Source organism: Triplophysa rosa, linkage group LG11 (genome assembly GCF_024868665.1).
Source record: "Triplophysa rosa linkage group LG11, Trosa_1v2, whole genome shotgun sequence".
In the NCBI taxonomy this organism is placed as follows: domain Eukaryota; kingdom Metazoa; phylum Chordata; class Actinopteri; order Cypriniformes; family Nemacheilidae; genus Triplophysa; species Triplophysa rosa.
Window position 1 is genome coordinate 9,649,974 of NC_079900.1, and position 22,943 is coordinate 9,672,916.

The following is a 22,943-nucleotide window of genomic DNA, read 5'->3' on the forward strand; positions in this document are numbered from 1 at the left end:
CGTCCAGCCGGGTCAGCCCGTCCAGCCGGTGATCCGCCGGCGTCCAGCCGTCCAGCCGGCTCCAGCCGGCGTCAGCCCGTCCAGCCGGCCTCCAGCCGCGTCAAGCCTGTCCAGCCGGCGTCAAGCCCTGTCCAGCCGGCCTTCCAGCCGGCGTCAAGCCTGTCCAGCCGGCCTTCAGCCGGCGTCAAGCCATGTCCAGCCGGCCTTCCAGCCGGCGTCAAGCCATGTCCAGCCGGCCTTCCAGCCGGCGTCAAGCCATGTCCAGCCGGCCTTCCAGCCGGCGTCAAGCCATGTCCAGCCGGCCTTCCAGCCGGCGTCAAGCCATGTCCAGCCGGCCTTCCAGCCGGCGTCAAGCCATGTCCAGCCGGCCTTCCAGCCGGCGTCAAGCCATGTCCAGCCGGCCTTCCAGCCGGCGTCAAGCCATGTCCAGCCGGCCTTCCAGCCGGCGTCAAGCCATGTCCAGCCGGCCTTCCAGCCGGCGTCAAGCCTGTCACAAGACTGTTCCCCCCGGACTCCTCCTAAGTCCCCCAGGACTCAGCGCCCTCGAGCGCAGCCGGGGACTGGGACTTTCCCCCCAACCCTTTTGGACTCCCCCTATGAACTCTTGTTTTGCCCCACCCCCCCTCCCATGTTTGTTATTTTTGTTATGCCACCCCAGTCCTGTAGTCTTGTTGTCCTGTCTACCCCTTGTCTTGTTCACCATGTTTGTCTGGTTTCTGTCTTTGGTCCAGTCTGTCAGGTCTTGTTAGTCACCCCTTGGTGAACACCTGGAGGTGTTCATTAAGGGGGGGGCTCTGTCACGGTCCCACCGTCTTGTTTATGAAATTCTAGTCGTGTGGTGGGATCGGGGCAGAGTTCTTGGGTTTTATGTGGGAAGACCATGAGATGTTTATGCCTCTCATGTGTTTTTCCAGTGTCTCGTCTCTGTTCCCGCCATCTCGTTTCCTCGTTATCCTTCCCTAAGTGTTTAATGTCTCACACCTGCCCCATGTCGTTATCCCTCGTTTGTCAATCCCTATATATACCCTCATGTTTCTTTGTCTTGTTGCTCGTGGATTGTACTACGTCTGTTCTGTGCCTCGTGTATGACGTTGTGTGCTCTGTGTTGTCAAGTCAAGTCAAGTCAAGTCAAGTCAAGTCAAGTCAAGTCAAGTCAAGTCAAGTCAAGTCTAAGTGAGTTATATCAGTTTGTTGTTTTTGTATTGTTCTTGTCGAGTGTGATCCTGTTTGTTCCCTGCCTTAGTTCAGTTATTCCCCATCGTGGGTGTTTTGTTTTGTTCCTTTGTTTTGTTTAATAAATTATCTGTTAACCCCTTCACTGCCTGCCTGCGCTTGGGTTCTTTCCTGCCATACCGTGACACAGTAGTCTGTAGAGATAACTAGTAAATTAATAAACTGTAGTAAATACTGTAATATACTTTATGGTAAAGTTAAAAACACCACACTCTGGGTCTTCACTCAAAGTGCTGAGTTGTTTTTGACCCATGCTGGGTAAATATTGGACACAACACACTGCTGGGTTAAAATAACCCAATTGCTGGGTTGTCTTTACCCAACCATGAGAGTAAACAACCCATCAGCTTGGTTGAAAAAACACAGCACTGGGTAATTCCAATATCCAATATTTACCCAGCATGGGTCAAAAACAACCCAGCACTTTTTAGAGTGTACAGTATAGGTCTTCTACTATAGTGAATAGGTACTGCAGTACTTTTTCATGTGCAGTTGACTTCAAAGATACATTTCATTGCTGGAAAAACAATAGAACCCTTCTCAAAACACCAGAGAGAATTTAATGGATTTAGTGGTTAATGGGAGTTGTATTGGTTTTAATGAAAACTATAATGGTATATACTGATATGTGATGGATTCTATTGTTGGGATGTTATCTGGCAGATGGGATAAAGACATTTTGTAATGGTTTTAATAGAAAAAGCTAATGGCTCATTTTAATGGTTTTAATGGAAACCACTAAACTATCTGTGCTGGTTTCTATTTTCTCAGCAGGGTTAATACAAATTAAGTATTGTTAAAATAATTTGTATCATGAGCTTTAAAGAAAAAAAAACGATGTTGGGAAATAACGTAAAGAAAATTAGGATATATATGTTGAGTAGGATATACTATTTCTTTCTACATACTATTTCTTTCTATTGCTAAATGCAATCATAGCGCTTATACTTGCATCATCAACTCAAACAAAGAGAGCAGTGAATGACAGAGAAACATCATGAGCAGTATCTACTCCAAATGAACAAACAAATAAATAATGTATCTGAAATGTTGGTATAAGTTCTACATGTAGTGTATCTACAATACTGACCTTGGTTTCAGATAAAAAAATAAACATCCTTTCATGCATCAATAGGATTCAGTTCTTCATCTGAAGGCCTGGGGGCAGTAGTGTTTTTTCTGTTGAAATACCACAAGACACCATCCTAACTTAATGTATCAGTGCTCTCTAGCCATGTTTGAAAGGCTTAAAACCCCAATTAAGATTAGTCGGGCTGATAGCGGTATTAACATCGTAATGTCGGAATGGGCCAAAGTGAATCCTTTACTCAGTGTTGATCAAATGCTCGTGTTATCAGACCGTCTGCTGCTCTCAGATTTAGGTGGATAAATAAATAATGGTCAACAAAATGACACCCTGGTTATATATTAGGCCTACATATTAGGCTACAAAACGGTGTGTTAGAAATTAGAAGACTGAGGGCTGGTTGGAAGGTCTTAGCTGGTTTAAACTGGTCAAGCTGGGCTTCCAGTTTGGCCAAGCTGGTACACAGCTGCTTTTAGCTGCCTTTTGTTTTCCAGCAAGGTTTTTTATTTATTTTGTTAGAGTGCATTACAGCTGTGTGTCTTGTTTGAAGAAATCTTCTAAAACGTCTCCATGGTTTTAGCTTATTATATAATATTTCCATGCTATCAGTATAAGTAATTTCATAAAAGCTGGACGATTAAAGAGCATGTTGTTCTTGTCTCAGCTGTATCTCCCTGGGGAAGTTTGTGAATTTGTGTTTACTTTATCCGTTCCCCTGCGTTCTAGATCATAGAGCAGCGCTAAGCTTATTGCATCCTATGGTTTTACACTTCCAAGCCAGCGGTTCTGTACAGCCCATACACTGGAGATTGCATTTCACTAATGCCGTCTAAAGCCTAAGTAATTAGAGTAATCTAAACCCATGCTGCAAGGAGAGCGGTCAGTAAATATTATCGCTGGGACAGAAGAACGCTGGGAAGCTAACTGGTTTGCGCATGTAGACCGACCTGCTCCCTGTTGGTTGTTACCAGATTGACTTGATTAGTTACTAATTAAAGCACAGGCTGGCTGCTGGGCTGAGGGAGATGACTTCATTACATCATTCACATGTGTCTGTGGCAGTCGGCAAACAAGAGAGAGATGGATCCAGGTACAGGCCAAGGTCACAATGAAAGATCAGCCCAAATGATCAATCACCAATGATTTTTATTGTGTACACAAACAACTAGACTTTTATGATCTGTGGAACATACATTGCTTAGACTGCTGAGATCTTAGTACTTTCACCTCGTGCTGTATTGTGAATTGAGCATGTGTTCCAATTTATTAACATCTCTGTACATAATCCTGCTGAACTCCAAGAAGCGTCTATGTTTTAGCAGCTGGTTCTATTATTTCTCTCCCCTTCTTTCCTTCAATGCTGCCACTGGCATCTCTACATCTCTGCAGACGACACTGCTAGGAAATGCTATCAAACCTCCCAGATGCCGGCGTGTTTATCATTAGCTTGAGTTGGGAAACCGAGGCCATTGTCGTGGAACTGTTTCACATGAGGAGGTAGAAGAGCAGCTGCTGAAGGCACTGCCAGACGCGTTGCGCTCAGACACTCCTGTGCCGGCCATGCTCCCCTCCGGTCCATTTGTATCCATTCCACAGCCCGAGTCTGCAGCTGTACCCAGTAGCTTTAAATGTGTGTGTGTGTTTATGGGAAATATAGGCCTCCCTCAACAAATATGGGAAGTGTTTTTTTGCTTGGCTGAGCATCCTCACATATTTGACTTCCATATTGAATTTCATTTAACCTGATGGAAAAACAATGCGTAAGCAAACAATGCAGTGCATCGGGCTACACAAACAGTTAGGCCTTGTGGAGGACCTATTATCATCACATTGTAGCGAGAGGTCATCCATATAGTTGGTTGGGAAAGAGAAAAGAGCAAAATTATGGTTAAGATATGATAAGATAGGGAACACACATACTGATAAGAAGTATACATTGAAGTTAATCCCTTTGGATAAAAGCGTCAAATGTATGAATGTATTCTTACATTCTTACCGTGTTATCTGGATAGCTTTGTGTAAGAAATCAAATGATTCAGAGATAATCTTCCACTCCAGTGAGCTGTGAACGGCTGTGATCGGATCATTGAGTCAGTGATTTGAACTCGAGAACCAAATTGGTCTGCATCTTTTGGATCCTAGTTTACCAGACTAAACTAGATCAACCAATTTATTGAAAAGATGCAGCTCAAATAGTTCGCTCATGAATGGGACATTGTTACTACTTTTTCAGTTATTTTCAGTCTTATTCACACACAAAGCTAACGTTAATTTTTAGAAATCGTGCATTAATGCACAGGTCATGTGGAGCATGACACTTTATCGTGCTTTTATTATGTAATGTTAGAGCTTAAAAGCCCCGGCCCTTGTTTACTTCTGTCAGACAAGAAGTGTTCATTTTTGTGTTCCACAAAAGAAATTTGGAAAGATTTTAAATAACAAAAGAATAAGGCTGGTAGAATTTTAATTTTCAGAAGAACTGTTTCTTTAATGCGTTCAGCCAAAAGAAAATAACTTCAACAGCCATGATATTTATCACGACACGGGTCATACTGAGGTCAGTAAAAAGTTATTTATTAAGCATGCATTTCCTTAATCATAGAAAGAAATGGCACACCGTTTTTTCAATAAAATCTCTTCAACCCCAACAGGGAGATCTCAGTCAGTAGGGGTTTTATTCCTGATGTGTTATGCTGATGTGAAGTCCTGCCTGGATGGTTGTTCCTGCATTTAATGCATGTCTATGATTGAGTCAGTCAGAGTGACAGAGAAGAGTCATGGTTATCTCAGCCACCTGTCTCAAAACGGCACTGAGGGGAGCCTCATATTAGGCCTTGGCACAGTAGCAAGCAATTATGCTGCCATAACAGGTGACTTGTAGCAGATTGCCGCAGTGATGCGCTGTGTATCCGCATGCATGGATGTGCGAATCAGATGTTTTTGGTATAGTGCAGGGCAGGTGCCACAGTGCATCCTGGCTGTGCTAAACAAGTGTTTTCCAGACAAAACTCCAAAATAATTGATAAATATTTTCAAAAAAAATTCAAAAATAACAATACCTTTAATACTTTCTTACTAGTGTTATTGAAAATGAACAGCAAACAATTCTGGGTTATTTTCATATTGGGTCAAAAAGGGCCGAACCCAACCATTGGGTTGTAATTTGACCTATGCTTGAATGTTCCAACCCAAAATGCTGGGATGTTTAACTGGCCTAGAAATCTGCAAAACAAAACTAAATGAAATACTAATCCTTTAAAGCTTATGCACAATAATACCTTTGGAAGAAGTGTTGTTCTTGGATCAAGTATGTCTTGTGACACAATGTCTACAAGCAGAGACACATGAAAGCTGATCGCAAATGTCTCAGGGCTCTTGCTGTCTGGCACTGTGGGCATACAGGCAAGCGAACACCTCGACGGGTTCCAGGCATGAACTCATCTGCTGCTGGTGTTGTGTATTGATCATGGCTGTGGTGGTTCTCCCTCTGCCAGGTGCTGATGGAGCTCCAGGCCAAGGCCAGTCGCAGTATAGCGCTATTACCGCTGGATCTGAGCCCCCTGACGTCCCTCTCCAACCACACCAGCCATGTCCCAGTACGCTCCCTTCCAAACACACCCAGTTTGCTGTGCAGAATAGATGCCCCTTGTTCTTAATGAGGGATTCAGTGTGTTTTTGTGTGTGTGTTAGACTGCTGATTCAATGGGAACTGTGGTTACCCTGCACTGCTTGATATTGCTGTCTGGTTTGGAGAAGCGGCGTGTCACATATCTGTGAAGTGCAGACGGTGTGGTTGGAAAACCGGCCAAGCTGATCTATTGCACAGGAATTGAAAAGCTCTGTGTATTCAGGTGCCTGCATTGTAACGTTATTAACCATCAAGGACGAGTGTAAGAATCAAGTGTCCTAAGCTATCTTTTTCTCATTATTGTTTACTTTTGAATAAAAGTGACTGTCAAGGTGACTGTCTTTGCTCTGAGCAGCATATTAAATTTTCTGATGGAGCACCAAGATTGCCCGCTGTTCCATGTGCATATTTTCCTTTATGGAATAAAGGTGAACTCAGTGATTTAAGAAGCAAAGGCCTAGAATCTTTCCCCGGGGCCTTGTGTATTGGTGTCTTGTCCTTTTCTTTAATGATTAATGCTTGATTCGTTTAAAGGCTCTAACACTTGCCCTTCATGGTGCCATAACACAGGCCTGCCCACACTGCTTTGCTCCCATTATCTGAAAGCGATGTTGTGATCAAAATCATGGTTTCAGGATACTTAATCTCATCCTTACGCTTGAACTTCCCTTCAAGACCAAACAAGCCCTCTTTTTATTCACGTATTCGCCTGGCCATTCAGCCTTAATTGATAGCAAACTTGGCTTGCTGTCCTCAAAGCGGACTCGAACCCGACGCTCAGCTCGAGCTCAACCCCCTCATCCTCATGTCATTCCTAACCTGTATGACTTTCTTTCTTTTGCAGAACACAACATAAGATATTTTGTATAATGCTGGTAACCAAACAACATTGGACCCCATTGACTTCAATTGGACACAAAACCAAAAAGTAGCTTCTTTTGTGTTTCACGGAGGAAAGAGTCATATACAGGTTTTGATGACTTGAGAGAGATTAAATGATGACAATTTATACAAGATACAATCAATACAAGGCCGAAATCCCAGATCTGCTGTTGACTACAGCACCCAGATTCACTAAACACACACTGAGATGTATCCCAGTATTGATTTTGAACACTCTCTTTAGTTACACTAGTTGGTGTCCTCGCCTGCATCTCCATGCTGTTTTCCACAGCTTTAGAGCAAGTATATGTCTGTACGTAGTGATGACGTCCCCTATCTCAGAGGCGGATGACAGAGTGGATCCAGGTTCGGTACGAGCCCCAGGGGCTCCACGCTAATACCGTGAGTCCTTCTGAATAATGACTTTGGGCACACGGGGTTGACTGAGAGGAATTAGAACATTTGCTAGCACTGGTTATATAGGACTGGGACCGCAGATTGCTACAAGGAGGGTTAATTACAAGCACATAGATAAAAGCTAATAAATCCTGCTACATAATGGTAGGAGCAGGGGACCAATCCCAGCCCTCATTCATCTCCTGCCATTTAAAGAGTCTTAGCTCAATGCTGTTACTTGCTACAATGAGAGTGAGAGACTATATAGCTGCTTTATGAGTTTAAAGACCGCTCTGAAATAAAAGGGACAGCGTGCAAAACATCAAGGGTTCTTTCTGTCAATCAGCTACAGCTTGTAATGTTGTGCACTGCGGCCTATGATAGCGCTTTCGAACCTTCAATTAAAACTTGCATCAACGTTGCTCAATGAATCAAGTGTTGTCTAGTAAATCCTTCAGTGGCTGAATTAAGGGCCATAAGTTGTGAGGGCTTCACACTGACCGAATTGATGGATCTGTGCTTACCAGTTGAGCACCGCAGCGGTTCAATAAAAATCTAGTGTCATTACTGTATGGATTACTGGGAGCTGAGGTGCCGCTCACATTTGGGTTATGAGGTATGGTTCTGGGCTCCTGGCCACTGGTGTTTGTTATAAAACAGCCTGTGCTGCTGACTGGTTCTGACAAGAGATATCACACCGAGAGAGAGCGACAGTTAGAGCTCGGAGTGTAATGTCTCCTAATAGCAACTGATGTATATATATATATATATATATATACACAGTATATATATATACAGAAAATACAGGGTTATGCTGCATTCACAGACTTTCAGCATTTAAAACATCTACGCAGGCCTCTGTGTATATGGGAGTGTGCAATATCGCTATTATTAATATTTCCTCCATCTTGTATTTTCTGGAAAGATCAGTCGTAACTTTCTTTATAGAACCATTCAGTCAAAAAAATGTTTCATTTGGCATCATGAAGGAGTGTTTTGTGTGATGTAATTTTACACGTAATTTGAAAGGATCTCATCACATTAAAGGTCCAGTGTATGAAATTTGGCGACATCTAGCGGTGAGGTTGCGAATTACAACCAATGGCTAACTCCATCCCTCTACCTCCCTTTCTAAGCACTACGGAGGCTGTCACAGAACTAAGATGTCGTCATATGTTTTTGCTTCTTTAACGAAGGAGATCATGTCTTTATAAAATGTGCACTGTAGAGCAGTTTGTCCATTTAGGGCTACTATAGAAACAACATGGCGAATTCCATGCAAGGGGACCCTGCGGTGTATGTAGATAGAAATTGCTCATTTTAAGATAATAAAAACATAACACTTCATTATGCAAGGTCTTAATACACCTCTGACTGAAGACATAGCTATGTATATTATATTGCATTTCTGTCAATAGATCCTCCAAAACAATTACACAAAGCACCTTTAAATGGAACACTTGTGTACTTGCCGAAATGCAAAACATCCTCACATGAGGATTTCTGGTTTGCCACAATCACATGGAAGTCAATAGAGCGAAAAGTCTAGTGTGACCACGGCATCACACATTTGAAATGTGTTGAAACGTTTGATGGCACGTGTTAAGACATTCTAGCTCACACAGCAAGGCAAAATCACAAAGGGAGAGCTCTTGAATATTTAATATTTTAATATAGATGAAGAGCAATTGAAGATTTTCTTGCTTCTCAGATTTCTCTCCTGGCTCTCTTTGCCTCACGTCTTAAATTGTGCTGAGATTCGTCAGTCAATAAAGTCTGCAATCACATAGCACATTTTATTATGACCTCAAACGTTTCTCTACTCATCTATGTGTATTTTTTATCTCAATTCAACAGCTGTCAGATATACGTCTATTTTTGAGAAACATCTAAGACAAAGTTGAACTGCACAAAGTCATGCATTCAATGTGTGAAAGAGATTAAGAGATATGAACAAGCACAATAATATGAATGTCTGACTACACTTAAAAAAATTCTTCATAGAGATGCTATAGATGGGTGTCAATAAAGGTCTTATAAGAACCATTTCTTTTTCCTAATCTAAAGAACTAGAGATGCACCGATATATCAGTCAATAATCTATCATCCGAGTTTAAAAACAGAGCATGATCAGGGCTGATATATCCTGTCAATCAAAAGAGGACAGGAAAACGCAGCGAATTTGTGCTCTGTATATAGAAAATGTTAAGAAACATTACAAGTTTGATGTTCTATTAATAGTCATTATATGAATTAATAACATTCAGAAAGTTAAAAAATATTAAGCAGATATTACTCTGAATAATCAGTTCTCGGTATCGGTGGAGAAATGTAGTATTGGTGTTGGAACTCTTTTCCACTACAAAGAACCTTTTGTGAAAGATTCTTTGGATGTTTAATGTTCCTTATGAATCATGGTTTTTCTATGGCATCATGAAGCACCTTTTTAAATGTGCATTGTGGAATGTCATTTTCCGAGAGGAGCTCATGCCATAAAATGGGGCACCGTGCACTTTACAAGTATTTACACAAGAAAATGTATATGTGGAAAATACATTTTACTGCTTTCAGAGATGTTTGGCTTCAAGCTTTGCGACTCCATGGAGAGATGCCGCAGGGGCTCAACTCAGAAACAACAGAGCTTTCCTGTTTTGCTATAGCAATGAACATTTCCTTTCAGTTTGAAAGTCGCAGTTCAACGTACACTGCCACCCGAGAAAAACAGCACATAATTTAAAATGTGTCGTTGTCGGATGTAAAGGTGAACAAAGTTGCATTACCTCACAAAACAAGCTGCTGTTTCTGGAACGTATCTGCCCTGTTTCCCCGGCAGCTTGCTGACTAATGCATGTCTTTTAAGTTCACAGCGGGCCTTGCCATAAACAAGCAGCCATTCTCAATGTCAACTGGCTGGACCGGTGGAGCAAGGCATCATGGTTAATACCTTGTTACTTATGCCAAAGCGCCAATCTGTACCCTGATATCGTTCTAATTGATGCTGCTGTGATGCCACATTTGCTCTGTTGATAAATTGTTAAATAAGCAGTGTTCACCCACCCGCCCCCCTTATCTCGAGCTGGGTTTGTGTGTGCCAGGCATTCTGCTGAGGGATTTGAGATTGTACATGGCTGGTCAACCTTATTTGTATTGTTTGTCACGAAGACACTGTTGTTCTAAGGCTCTGCTGGGAGTTTGCTCAGCTTCTCATCTTCTCGATGCCTTTATCTCTCTATTCGCACACTTCCACAGAGCACGCAGCCAGAACCGAGACCCACTGTCTGCTGCCTCTCTGATGATATTGTTAGGGATTGTGGAAACACATCCTGGAGCTGCGCCTTTCAACTTTCATCCAGACCCTGAAGTGAGACCAAGACGTGGCCATACTGAAGGTTGAGTGTTCACCATCGGCCTGGATAAAAGCTCTGTGTCTTTGGATTTTTGGCTGAGAACGCCTCATTGTCTTTGCTTTAAGTGTTGACTGGGATTATGGGGTTGCCCTGACTTCCTCTTGGCGTCTGAATGAAGTGCTCTTTTCCAGCGACCACCGTTGAGGACCTGAAGCTAAACATGCTCAGACTTGCTTTCGAAGAGATTAAACCTAAAGCCTGTTCTCCTTAACAGCCTCTCATTTAGAACCGGCCCGTAAACCTGGATTGTGAATCTCGCTGTGGTCGATCCTCTGAACTTCACTTCAAAGTCACTTAGGTGATCAGAGATGTCAGTCCTTCAAAGCTAAACAAATGTCTATGTAGTGATGTGTTTATTAAAAGACCCAAATTTCAAACACCGCTTATCTTGAGAAAGAGGCCACTGTTACTACATCAATGTGTTTGGACTTGGGTGTACCCGAGTCACCTGAAAAACTGCTTTGCTTCGTGTATCAGGCCAAGTAAATTTAGCAGCGGCCCTTGCACCCAGACATACATGCGGGGTAAAGTGGTGTCTACTCCCCTGTTTCTCGTTTTTACATGGCAGGCTGAAAGCAATGGGCTTTCTGTTGGAATAGCCTCCTGAGAGCTGGTGCATTAGTGTGCTGTGTTACAGCTGCTCCGACCTAACCTAATGGAGGTTTGGGATTGTAGCGGCAAACGCTATGACAGGGCGTCTAGAGACGTGTCCGACTTGGCGCACATCAGTGCTCGGAGAGGGAGACAAGAGCTACGGATGAGGGATGTCAGGGACACGTCGCCGATGTCTGTTGTGCTAAATGGCTTTCTGTGAAGAATCAATTTAGTGAACTTATGAACACTTGAGTGGGGTTTGTTTGTTTTATTCGTTCTTAATGCCATTCCAGTCTCTCAGGCTATATTTTGAATTTGTCCACACATGTGGAAATTCATCTTCGGCCTCACAATGACACAACAAATACAACACTTACATACAAATACAAATATATTCATGGCGACAACCAGTCAATCCATACAGAAGTCTATTCTATACACAAGTTTGTTTCTGTTGTCTCGTTTCAGTAATTTTCACAGTAAATGTTTGTGTTTTAACATCCTAACTACAGTCAATTCATTTATGTTCATTAACTAAACATAGGAGTCTAGGTAATTTAATTACGGAAATTAAGGAATGGCAAAATTATGGGGTTTTTCCAGCAGTATTGTGTAAAATTACGACAATTCAGATGACATTTAAATGCCATAACCAAATTGTAAGGTTATTGTTCTTTTTATGGTAGTTGGTGGTTCCCAGAAGAGGCATTGTGCAGTTTCTTTGTAATGTGAAAATAGTGTAAACATGGTCATAAAAAGTTGGTCTTAATGTCTCCAATTGTGACCCTGGACCAATAGCCAACACTACATTGTATGGGTCCAAATAAAATTTATATTTTTCTTTATATTAATTTTTAAATTAAGGTCATTTTCAATGAAGCTAAACCGTACCGTAAATATACCAAAACTTTTTGTGAGTGATGCAGCAAAATTGTGAACAAAAATGGCTGGAAACACGCCTACAAACGCTGCAGTCTCTTTGGGAATTACCCACTCAAGTTTGGTATCTATGTAAAGTCTACTCTTCACAACGTCATTACAGCGGTAAGCCTGTAGAGGGGTATGCACTGACATCAACTTCCCATGTGAACATGCCGGGACACGCCCCCTTGAGTGCCAGGACACGTTCTCTTGAGTGGTAAAAGTTAAAACAAACAAAATGGCTGCTTTCAATGGAGAAACAAAGAAACCGGGACAAAAACACACAATTATTTGGTGAAATTAAAAGCAGTTGGACTCGACGGTGTTCCTTACGACTTAGAAAGGAACCAGGTGTTTTGGACACTGATATGTTGCGCGGAATTGCGTTTCCTGATATTGTAAGCAGCCATTTTGCTGAGTGTTTTGCCACTCAAGGGAGCGTGTTTTGACACGTTCACGTGGGAAAGTGACGTCACGTGCATACCTTCTATAGAGAGCGTTAAAACAAACCTATTTCTTCTTAGCAACGGCCTGCTACAGCGCCTTTGATGGATAACTTTAAAGCCGGTTTTCTTAATATTTTGATTTTTTGCACCCTCAGATTCCAGATTTTCAAATAGTTGTATCATCTTTCCTGTGGCTCAGTGGTTGGAGCATGACGCTATCAACGCCAAGGTCATAGGTTGGATCCCAGGGGATTGCACATAGTCAGAAATAAATGTATAGTCAATGCAGTGTAAGTCGCTTTGGATAGAAGCATCTGACAAACGCACAAATGTAAATCTGTGCTATCCTAACAAACTATACATCAATGGAAACCTTATTTATTCAGTTTTCAGATTATATAAATCTTAATTTCGAAAAATTACCATTTAGATTTTGTGGTCCAGTGTCACATTTAAAGAATAAAATGATAAACACAAGATATAGTAATAGGAATTATCACTGAAAATATGAGCGTGAAAAAATGACTGTCTCTTAAAGTCTAACATTAAAGCTGTACACATTTAGTGTAGGTGGCAACAGTTAAGTGTCTATATCGGTAGCCATTTAGTTTTGCATGATTACATCAGTACACATTGTCAAAGTAGTAAGAGCCAGATGCTGTTAAGGGGCCAGCTGTGATACCATGCTGCAGGTGACACAGGTGTGTGCCACGTAGCTGCTAATTAAACCATCTTTTTTCCTATTCAGCAAGTCAGTGGATGCAGCACAAGATCGATGGGTTAAAAGTGGCCCTTTGATCCTGGATAGAAGGATGCAGGGAGTCCTGAGATAAGCCTAGGGGGACCACACACACACAACCATCCCTCCGGCACCACCAGCATTCCCTCCGAGCGTTGTATCAGGATTCAGGAAGTCTGCAACGGCACTGCCCACATAAACTGCTTTATCTACTGTCTGCTGATTTGTTCTCAGAGGTGGCTACCTTACCCACAGTTTGTGTGGTCTGATATTCAAGCACCTTTTCTGATGAAGAGAAATGAGATGACAAAGGAGTTCTTGTTTTATTCAAAAGTTCGGTATGAAGAAAAACAGAACCAAAACAACATTGATACACAAGGCATTTACAACAGCAGTTTTTTGGTTTGGTGGAGAAATCAAAGACAGAGATGACACGTTAGATGTTTACATACAGAAGGTTGGAAATCCTTTAGACAGGACAACACCTAAGGCACAGAGCCCCCCTTCAACTGGAGAGCTCAAGGGGTTTAAATAAATTGTGCAACAGTTGCTCAACAAAACATTCCAGCACAGAGAATGGCGATCTGGCACAAGATTCTCTGAAAGGCAAAAATGTTCATTAAGAGCTAAAACCACACACTCATCCCATCCCATCCCAGCACAGCCCTTTACAGACCCTCCGCATTTTCACATGAGAATGTCTACAGTGCCACTCAACACCACACCAAGACTTCACTCACTTCGACACCCTTTTAAACGTAAGATTATTTACAATACTTTGAGACATTGTCATTCCTACCAAAATAATGATTGTACATAAGAGATGTTTGACCGATGATATCATAAATATCTTTTCAATGTGAATGGTTGAACAGACACTTGACATTGTGAAAGGAGGAGGTATGTTCCTTTAATCTTGAGGTCAGATCCGCCCACTGCTGTGATTTTCTTAAAGGTGAAGTGTGTAACAAAAACGTCTTTGGGACGTCGACCTAAGAATGGCTTACTTATATCTGTCTCTGCATATTAAACTGAGAAAGGAGAAAATTATCGAGAAAACTACACACTTCACCTTTAAGTGTTGAATATTTCTCAAGGTATCATAAATTTCATTTATCCAAAGGCTAAATCTTACTTAAGCCGAAATCTCAAGACATAATAACTATATATAATTTCTCTCTTTTTTTAAGAATATCAAATCATTTGCACTTTCACACATGTACAGTACAGATGTAACACCACGTAGACAAGCATTAGACGCGCTTTTAAAAACTGTACTAACAACGCATTCCCATTTTACACTAGCCGGGAATGTATGGATGAAAAAAGCGCGTTATTGAAAATCTAAAGTCACAGTCTCCTTCGGATCACACGACCACATTTCACTCTCTGAAGACCAGATAACAATCTGAATGCATACAAAGTAATGACAAGGCCAGGCTTACAGTCCCCGAGGAGATCTGTCCCTTAAATGATAGAGTGCAACAAGCCACACTAGTTTCAATGTAAAAAAACATAAAAGGTCTGCAAAACGGAGAAATGTTAGTCCAATGCAAACTCCAGAGTCCAGCAAGCGTGCAATCTTCTCCGCTAAAAATACATCTGAACGACTAGCGTATCATTATTTTGGATGCGAGTTATCCGGACAGCCCAGTTTGGAAAATGTGACATCTAAATGGCATACGTGCAATGGAGAGCAGTTGAGGTCTCTTCCAGGCAACTTTTGGAAGCAATTCCGGTGACATTGTGTGGATGCTACCAACCGGTCCGGCTGATGACCTTTATGCGCTCGTTAAAAGATTTAAGCAACACATGGCAAAAGTACCAAACATTGGCTCATATAAAAAAGACCAGAATGAAATATTACAAGCAGCATGACCAAAAAGTTTTTGAGGTGATTTAAGATCATTCAACCAGTTAGTTTCCCAGTGAGCTCAGCGTTTTTGACATGGACAAGTGGATCTCAGGTGGTGGCGCGGAATGGGTGTTTTTACAGACGCCTGTACTAGTACCGCATCTCGTGTCTGTAGTTATATGGTTGGGATAATTGCCTTTGTAAATAAAGGCAGCTTGTTTACAAAAGGTATTGAACGAGCTGCAAAAAACAGCATATAGACATTAGTCATTGACTAAAAAAATATCTATTTCATTTATATAAACGCATGAATAAATAGCCATCTTACACCCCTCAGCTACCCAATACCTCTGTTTAAGCAAAAAACAACAAAAAAACGATACAATAAAAAAGTGGAGGAATTACTTTTTCCTCGGTGTGCCAGCACAGCTGGCACCTTCTACTTTAAGTTTGGGCAGCCTGAAGGGAACAGCACAGAGACAGAAGTCAGAGCTCCAGCACAGCTCACATGGGACAACGTCAGCAGTCTGCCACTTCACTCAGAGCACATGCTTCTCTAGACTCACTCTCTTACTTTAACAACTATGACAATGTGGCCCAGAACGCTACTTCTTAAAAGCTCAAAATTCATTCAAAACAAGTGTTTTTCAACCAATAACTTATTAAAAAGAAAAAAAATCGGACTTTTGCCTAGTTGACAGAATTCAGTCTATTGAGACTTGAGTCTGGAACGAGAAGTATTTCTCTTAAAACTACAGATTTCTGCAATGTTGCGTCGGTGACAGTTATATACAGTGGACCAAAAACATTTGGACACTTTTGTACAATAAGGTCACATTTAAAAATGCCATTTAAAGGATTGAAAACAAATTAATAAATCAAATGATGCTAGACCCTCAAAACAACCTAAAATATATGTTGCACAGTTGAACAGAGGAAAAGTTCACCCAAAAAGGAAAATTCTGTCTTCATTTACTCACCCTCGAGTTGTTCCAAATCTGTATACATTTCTTTGTTCTGTTGAACACAAAAGAAGATATTTTGAAGAATGTAGGAAAGCAAACTTTGGACTACCATTGTCATTTTTCCTACTATGGTAGTCAACGGTGAGGTTTGGTTACAAGCATTCGTCCAAATTTCTTTCTCTGTGTTCATCAGAACAAAGACATTTATACAAATTTGAAACAACTCAAGGGTGAGTAAATGAAGACAGAATTTTCATTTTTGGGTGAACTTTTCCTTTAAGATCTTTTTTGGTTGATGTATGAATTCATAGAGTCCTAGCAGAGTAAACACAGGTGTACCTTTTTATATTTATAGTTCATAATTTTACTACCAGAAACTGCTCAAATACTGTGTTTTCTGCCTTCTTTAAAATAAATGCCACTTGTTTTGATATTTTGTTGAAACAAATGCATGTTTTAGTGTGTCTTTAGTGCCCAAATTATATTTGGGGGCCATTTTGCAACCAGACATAAGGATTTTAATAAAGTATAAGTTGAAAAACACTGATCCTATAAATAAAAGTGTGTTTAAATATCAGGCTATACAAACATGTCTTTTGGTCTTACAACCAGTGTTCAAGTCCATTCTGTGCTTAATATTCTATTCCAGCATCCAGTCAACAAAGATTCAATCACAGTAATCAAAATAAATAAAGTAGAAAGATGACTGACAGCACTCACATCACTAGAGCACTCAAGAGTTTAAGATAACCAGCTGGCGCACATTTGAAATCTTTATAATAATCTTCCCAGCGTCCGCTTTCATGTGTATTTTGCATTTGAGAGCATAACAAGGCGGCATTCTGCTCCTGTTCACATCAGCGACACTGGAAAATAAATAAAAGATGACCTATAAAAGGGCAGTCCTCAGAGCAGCGAACGCTGCTACCTGATTCGCCCGTTGGCTCTGGGTGGGCCCAACTGAGATTTTGGGTCCGGGCTGAGAGAGCTCCATGCCATTTCCCTGCATGTCTGCATGACTGGACAGCCACTGAGGCCAATTGCACACACGTCCACAGCCGACCACACCTCGCCCACCAGGCTGTCCACCCAGCGCTCCAACTCAGGCCCCGTAAGACCAGCGTTGAGCTCCGCTGCCTCTACCTGGCCCAGATGGACCGGGATGTTCAGGATAGGGTTGAGGCCGTGGAAACTCTGCTCCATGTAGCTGTTCTTGGTGGGCCCGTTGTGCATTCTCAAAGCATCCTCTGTGAAACAAAAGAAAAAGAAGGTTGTTTTTCATAAAGATGCAAAAGGGTTTACTGCAAGCAAAGCAAAGTTTTATTATTACTGTATTCACAGATATACCGAAGCTTTTAGACAAAAATAGAAAACAGTGCCACTAATTTCATTTATTGATAAAAAAGATGACTCAAGCTCTATTTCGGACAGCTGAAGGTTTATATTGTATCTTAACATTTATAGCTTAATATAAAAGTCTCCAGAGAGTAGTTTAGAGAAAATAAAAAATATACAATCAGTTTCACAAAACTATCAAATCAGCATGAAAGTTTTATACTTTTTTGAATATTTAGGGATTATACTTTGCTTATACTACTCTTTGTTATCAAACATTTGACTGAGAATTAGATAGAAAGCAAATGGAAATCTCCTTGAAAGTACAGTACAGATGAGACTGCAGCTGTGCTCAGATCTGCTCTGACACCAAATTCTGCAATCAAAAGTCAATTTTAAGATGACCTCACACATTTCTTTCATCAAATTCTTTTAAGATCAAATGTTCTTGTCCATCCACTTAAAACTTGTGTGGGTCTGTTGGAGCTGTATTTAAAAAAAGATTATGCGATTATTAGCTTTTTTTAACCTCAAACATTATATACAGTAAGTTATAAAAGTTTCAATCAAAGTTTGCGTTTACATAATATCTGTCTGTGTACTGTGCATATTAATTTTGTATTTATAAATGCATACAAACACATACATGTATATATTCAAGAAAAATAGAAAATATAATTTAAATGTTTATATCTGCTAAATGACTAAAATGTAAATATATATATATATTAAATTATATATGTATATATGTAAATATATGTATGCAACAAATATATACATGAATGCGTACGTGTATGTGTTTATAAATACAAAATAAAAATGCACAGTACACAGACAGATATTATGTAAACGCTAACTGGATGCGATTAATCGTGATTTGTAGTTTAACAGCCCAAGTAAATGTTCATTTTCAAAAAAATGAATAGCATCTTTTTCATAAATGTGATTAAACAGAGGTAAACTCCAAATACCCATACAGGCTATCTGTTTCTGGTAACTAGGGTAGAGTAAACTAATGTCAATTATTTTTCATACATTTTAATGTATTTATTGTGACCACTGGCTAAGTAAAAAACCATGAACACCATTCAAGGTTTCAAAAGGTTTGATACTCCTATTGTACGTATATCAACAATGACATTACTGAGACACCTGAGACAAAGTTGAAATACAACTGGGAACTACAAAGTCTGTCCTCATTTATGAAAGAGCAACCTGTAAAAAACAATGTTCCTCTTGTTATATATGATCACACACACCACTCTACTGGCCGTGATGAAGGACGTGTTGGCCCTGGAGGTAAGCTGTGAATTCCTCAAGCTTCTCATACTTCCCTTCTATCAGCTTTTTCTGAGACCTCTCCTCCAGTCCCGATATTTCCATATCACGCTGTGGGCAGCCCGCCAAAAACGCGTGGACAGGCGAGCGCCATGCTTACAGTGAGTCGCCCGACCTGGGCCAAATAAACACACTCCATAAACTTTTATTAGCTCTGGGTGCAGAGGCACGGCGAGCAGAGGACTCGGAGCCTGCTGTAGACATTAATCATACCGTAGTCCGGTAAATCACTTGTTTTTATCACCGCCCACAAACACATGCACCGAGACGCAATCACAACCTCTCCCTCATTAGGAACGTTTTAGGATGTAGAGGACGGATGCACCACGCTTGAAGTAAAACGTTCAGTAATAGGCCAGAGATAGCAATCGCTGCCTCGTCTGTCTCGCACGATATTCATTGTGAGTTTATAGCAATGAAAGGTGACCTGGCCTGGTGTATTACTCATTTGTGACTGTGAGCTGGGACTATATATAGGCCCGGGCGCAGGACTCAACGTGAAGGGAGAAAGTGCCTTTGAAAGCAGGGAGGTGGGGGGGTGGGTGACCTGAAAGGTTGAAGCAGTTTAATACACAATGCAGCACCGTGTCAGACGATGCTCTGCAAACAGAGCATCCAAACACAAGAGCATTAGTCACTGTATCTGGAGGAAGAAGAGTTTCTCGCTCTGTTTTAGATGTATGAGCTGGCGAGAATTCCTGAAACAAAGCATGAGGAGCGTTGAACTGTATTTTCTCAAGTGATATACCGAGCTAAGACGGGCTTGTTCGGACGGCATGCATTTTCCTTTTTTTTGCCGCGGGACATGTCTGGAGAAGACCGCGCTCTTGGTCGTGGAAGCGATTTATATTTGTGATGTGAATTTAAAGTGCGCGTTGAACATGTTGAATGGGGAGTTGTTCGCCGTGTGTGGGTGAGGTTATTGTTTTGAGGCATAAATCTTGTTAAGTCAAATATTCAGTTAAAGCAAAATTGTTACAGATAAACATGTTGTAAATCAAAACCTGTTCTGTTTGTCCATATGCAAAGGTGTGACTCTGACCTTGGCGTATTGGCAGGTGTTTGTGGTGAGTAAGGGGGGTGATCAGGAAGCGTGTTTCTGCCACAGGGCTCCAGTGGTGAAGCACGCGTACGGTCCACATGCCCGGCCGCAGGGGCAGATTCAGTGGAGGCCTGTAGTGAGTGTACTCGGCGCTGGAGTCGATCAGGATGTCGTAGGTAGCAGCGATGACATTGGTGGGGTCAATCCACACCACGGTCACAGTGACATTTGACCCTTTACCCCACTTTTGCATTCCCACGGGCTCGTCCATGGGACCCATCAGATTCCCAAAGTTTCGGAATATCCTTTCTTTGGCATCCCAGTCTGTTCCGATCTGGACAGAGAAAAGAGAGAATGAAGAAGGATTTAGAGAGGCGTGAGATGTAAGAGTAAAACGTCTTCACTCTTAGTGAAGAACGTGGTAAATAAACCAGCTTTCCTGTGGCTCATTGGTTAGAGCATGGTGGATCCCAGGGGATTGAAAAAAGTCAGAAATAAAATGTATAGAACAATGCAATGTAAGTCGCTTTGGATAAAGGCGTCTGCCAAATGCATAAATGTAAATAAACAACATTGGTCCCCATTGACTTCCATTGTATAGACACAAAACAACTGAGACATTTCTTAAAATATCTTCTATTGTATTCCACAGAATAAAGAGTCATATACAGGTTTTGAATGACATGAGAGTGAATAAATAATGACATAATGTTTATTTCTGGGTAAACTATTCCTTTAAGGCTGGTGCACACTGCATGATTTTTGCATTATATTTGTTTCCTGATGGTACAATATGACTTTGGGTAAAGGCCCATACAAACTATATGACTTCAAATGTCTTTTATGTCAGACTCTGTGATATACATCTTAAGACTTCGGTCACGGTTGACAGCGCTGACTTGCCGATCAATCCCATGACGTTCTGTCATCCTCATTGACATGCAAAGCTGATATGGGACCACACAAAACAAAGCCCTTGCACCAATATTGGCAATGCACTGTTTGGGAAATGTTTGTCGTCTGCTATGTCTAACTAGTTATGATAGTATCACCGTAATATGAAGACAATGCTTCATAACAAAACTTTGTGTTGTATTTCACATAGACAAGATAGTATAAACATGTTTAACATGTTAAAACATGTCTGTCACACATAAACACAAATATCATCAGATTCGTCAGTCTGACTAGTTTTTATTAAGCAGGCATTGTAGGAACACTTATAATTCAGTAATCAGACTTCCAGATAATGTCCCATGCATGCCACACGCTATTAAAAGGCTGTTCATTTTGGCATACACACAAATAAATCTTTCACAATTCCCAAAATTTGTCCGAGACCTAAAACCATGGCCAAAACCACCTAGAGGCACAAATAAGGAAATCCAGCCGAATGAATTGCACAACAACCCATGGAAAAAATAAACACGTGGAACCAGTCGGGACTGTCAGTACCAGCTGAGGTGAGCGTAATTGCATCAAGTGATGAGCGGCGCTTGGTGTAATGTTTCAAACTCCAACAGTGAGGTCATCTGACTTGTTTTATGTCTTGGAGCGGCAGATGCCAGCACCCTGTGGCCACTCTCAGAAACTGAGCCCAGAACATGTGACCAATAACAGGAGTCTCTTTACGGCTGACCTATCCCATATCCCTGCCCGGCTGTGCAACTCAGTAAAACACAGCAAATCAATTTGATCGTTCTGTTGGGAAGATGCCTGAGACCCAGCTGGGGGTTGGTTAAAGCACTTTATAGTCCTGCTGTCTGCCTACAGGTGTCCCCCAAGGACGAATGCTTGGTGCTCCAAATCTTTTGAGAAATTATGTACAGACAGGGTCCAAAATGAACTTTCTGTCACATTTGCGGTAGAAACATAACTTTTTCTTTATGACAACTGGATTACTGGATTAAAATGGCCTAGTTAAATACAGCCCAGGTGACTATTTGAATGAATATTTCGCATCACTTGTCAGAAGAAAAAACTTCCAAAGGCATCCAAAAAAACTTCTGAAGGCCCTTTTTGTTCTATGGTGTCCGATTTGAACCATGCACCTCACTTACACTGGCAAAGACTAATGTTCGTAAGGTTAACAAGGTACAGTTCTTAAAAATACACAGAAAACTGACGTTACTGTTAACCAAACAGTCATTCCTATATATCCTGATCAAAGTCATTTAACCATGTCTAACTTGTGTCTAAAACCGAACACGTACCCTTGGTTCTCAACAGATAAACTGAGGGCAGTTCAGCGTGAAGTCATTATTTTATTCCCCATACTCGTGGCAGACAAATCACTGATTACGCCAAAGGGCAAGATGACAGGTATGGCGCTGCCTGACAGCTAAATCAATGAAGAACGTCTGAATTATTGGTTGTTTAACGGAGTATGTCAAGCACAATGTGCAGCAGTGTAGGATTGCCAATAATATTCTGAAGTCAATTTTCTTAGCATTGCATACATTCTCAAGGTATTGCGGGGACGTATATACTGACTGATATACTGTATATACTGATATAAGACATTTTAACTGCAGTGGGACAGCACAAAACAAGCAGCGTCTTCAAGATTTTTAGCCATGTAGCCTTAGTCATAAATAAAAATAAAATATGAAATCTGTAAAAAGAAATTGATAGAAGGGAGAAATCTGTTACATGGATTTAATCATAAAATGTGGTTAAAGTCACCAGCCTTCTGAAAGTCGACAGAATCGTGTGACAATCATACACATTTTGATGTCATCCTACCTCTGCAAACTGTAGTCGGTTAAAGGTATTGGGTGGATTTGTGAACTTGAAGAACTGTTTAGGCATGACCCACGTCTCCAGGGTTTCCAGTTTGCTGGTTGCCAGGTTGGTGGCATGATGCCTGACCAAGTATCCCTGGAACTCATCAGACAAGAAGTAGAGGTGGACAGACACAGGATGGCCCATAGCGAAATACCTACAGAGAGAAATAATTCTGACATCAGTCTAAATTTAAAACTTCCAATATTGACAAAATACCAAAAAAATAGGTGTTTACCAAATCAGTAAACACAAAATAGTTCGATTTCAGACAGGACATTAAAAACATAA

At 41.1% G+C, this 22,943-nt stretch overlaps 1 protein-coding gene across 1 annotated transcript in view; it reads right to left on the minus strand.

Moving 5' to 3' along the window:
* Positions 1 to 13,643: 13,643 nt before the first annotated feature.
* xylt1 (xylosyltransferase I) overlaps positions 13,644 to 22,943 on the minus strand; it is a 68,728-nt gene continuing 59,428 nt past the window's right edge. Inside the window, exons 9-11 of the mRNA XM_057346401.1 lie at positions 22,614 to 22,809; positions 19,869 to 20,202; positions 13,644 to 17,400 (exon numbers count right to left, since the gene is read on the minus strand). Of these exons, the coding sequence (XP_057202384.1) occupies positions 17,078 to 17,400; positions 19,869 to 20,202; positions 22,614 to 22,809 (853 nt within the window). The 3' untranslated portion in view covers positions 13,644 to 17,077. The remainder of the gene's footprint in view (positions 17,401 to 19,868; positions 20,203 to 22,613; positions 22,810 to 22,943) is intronic.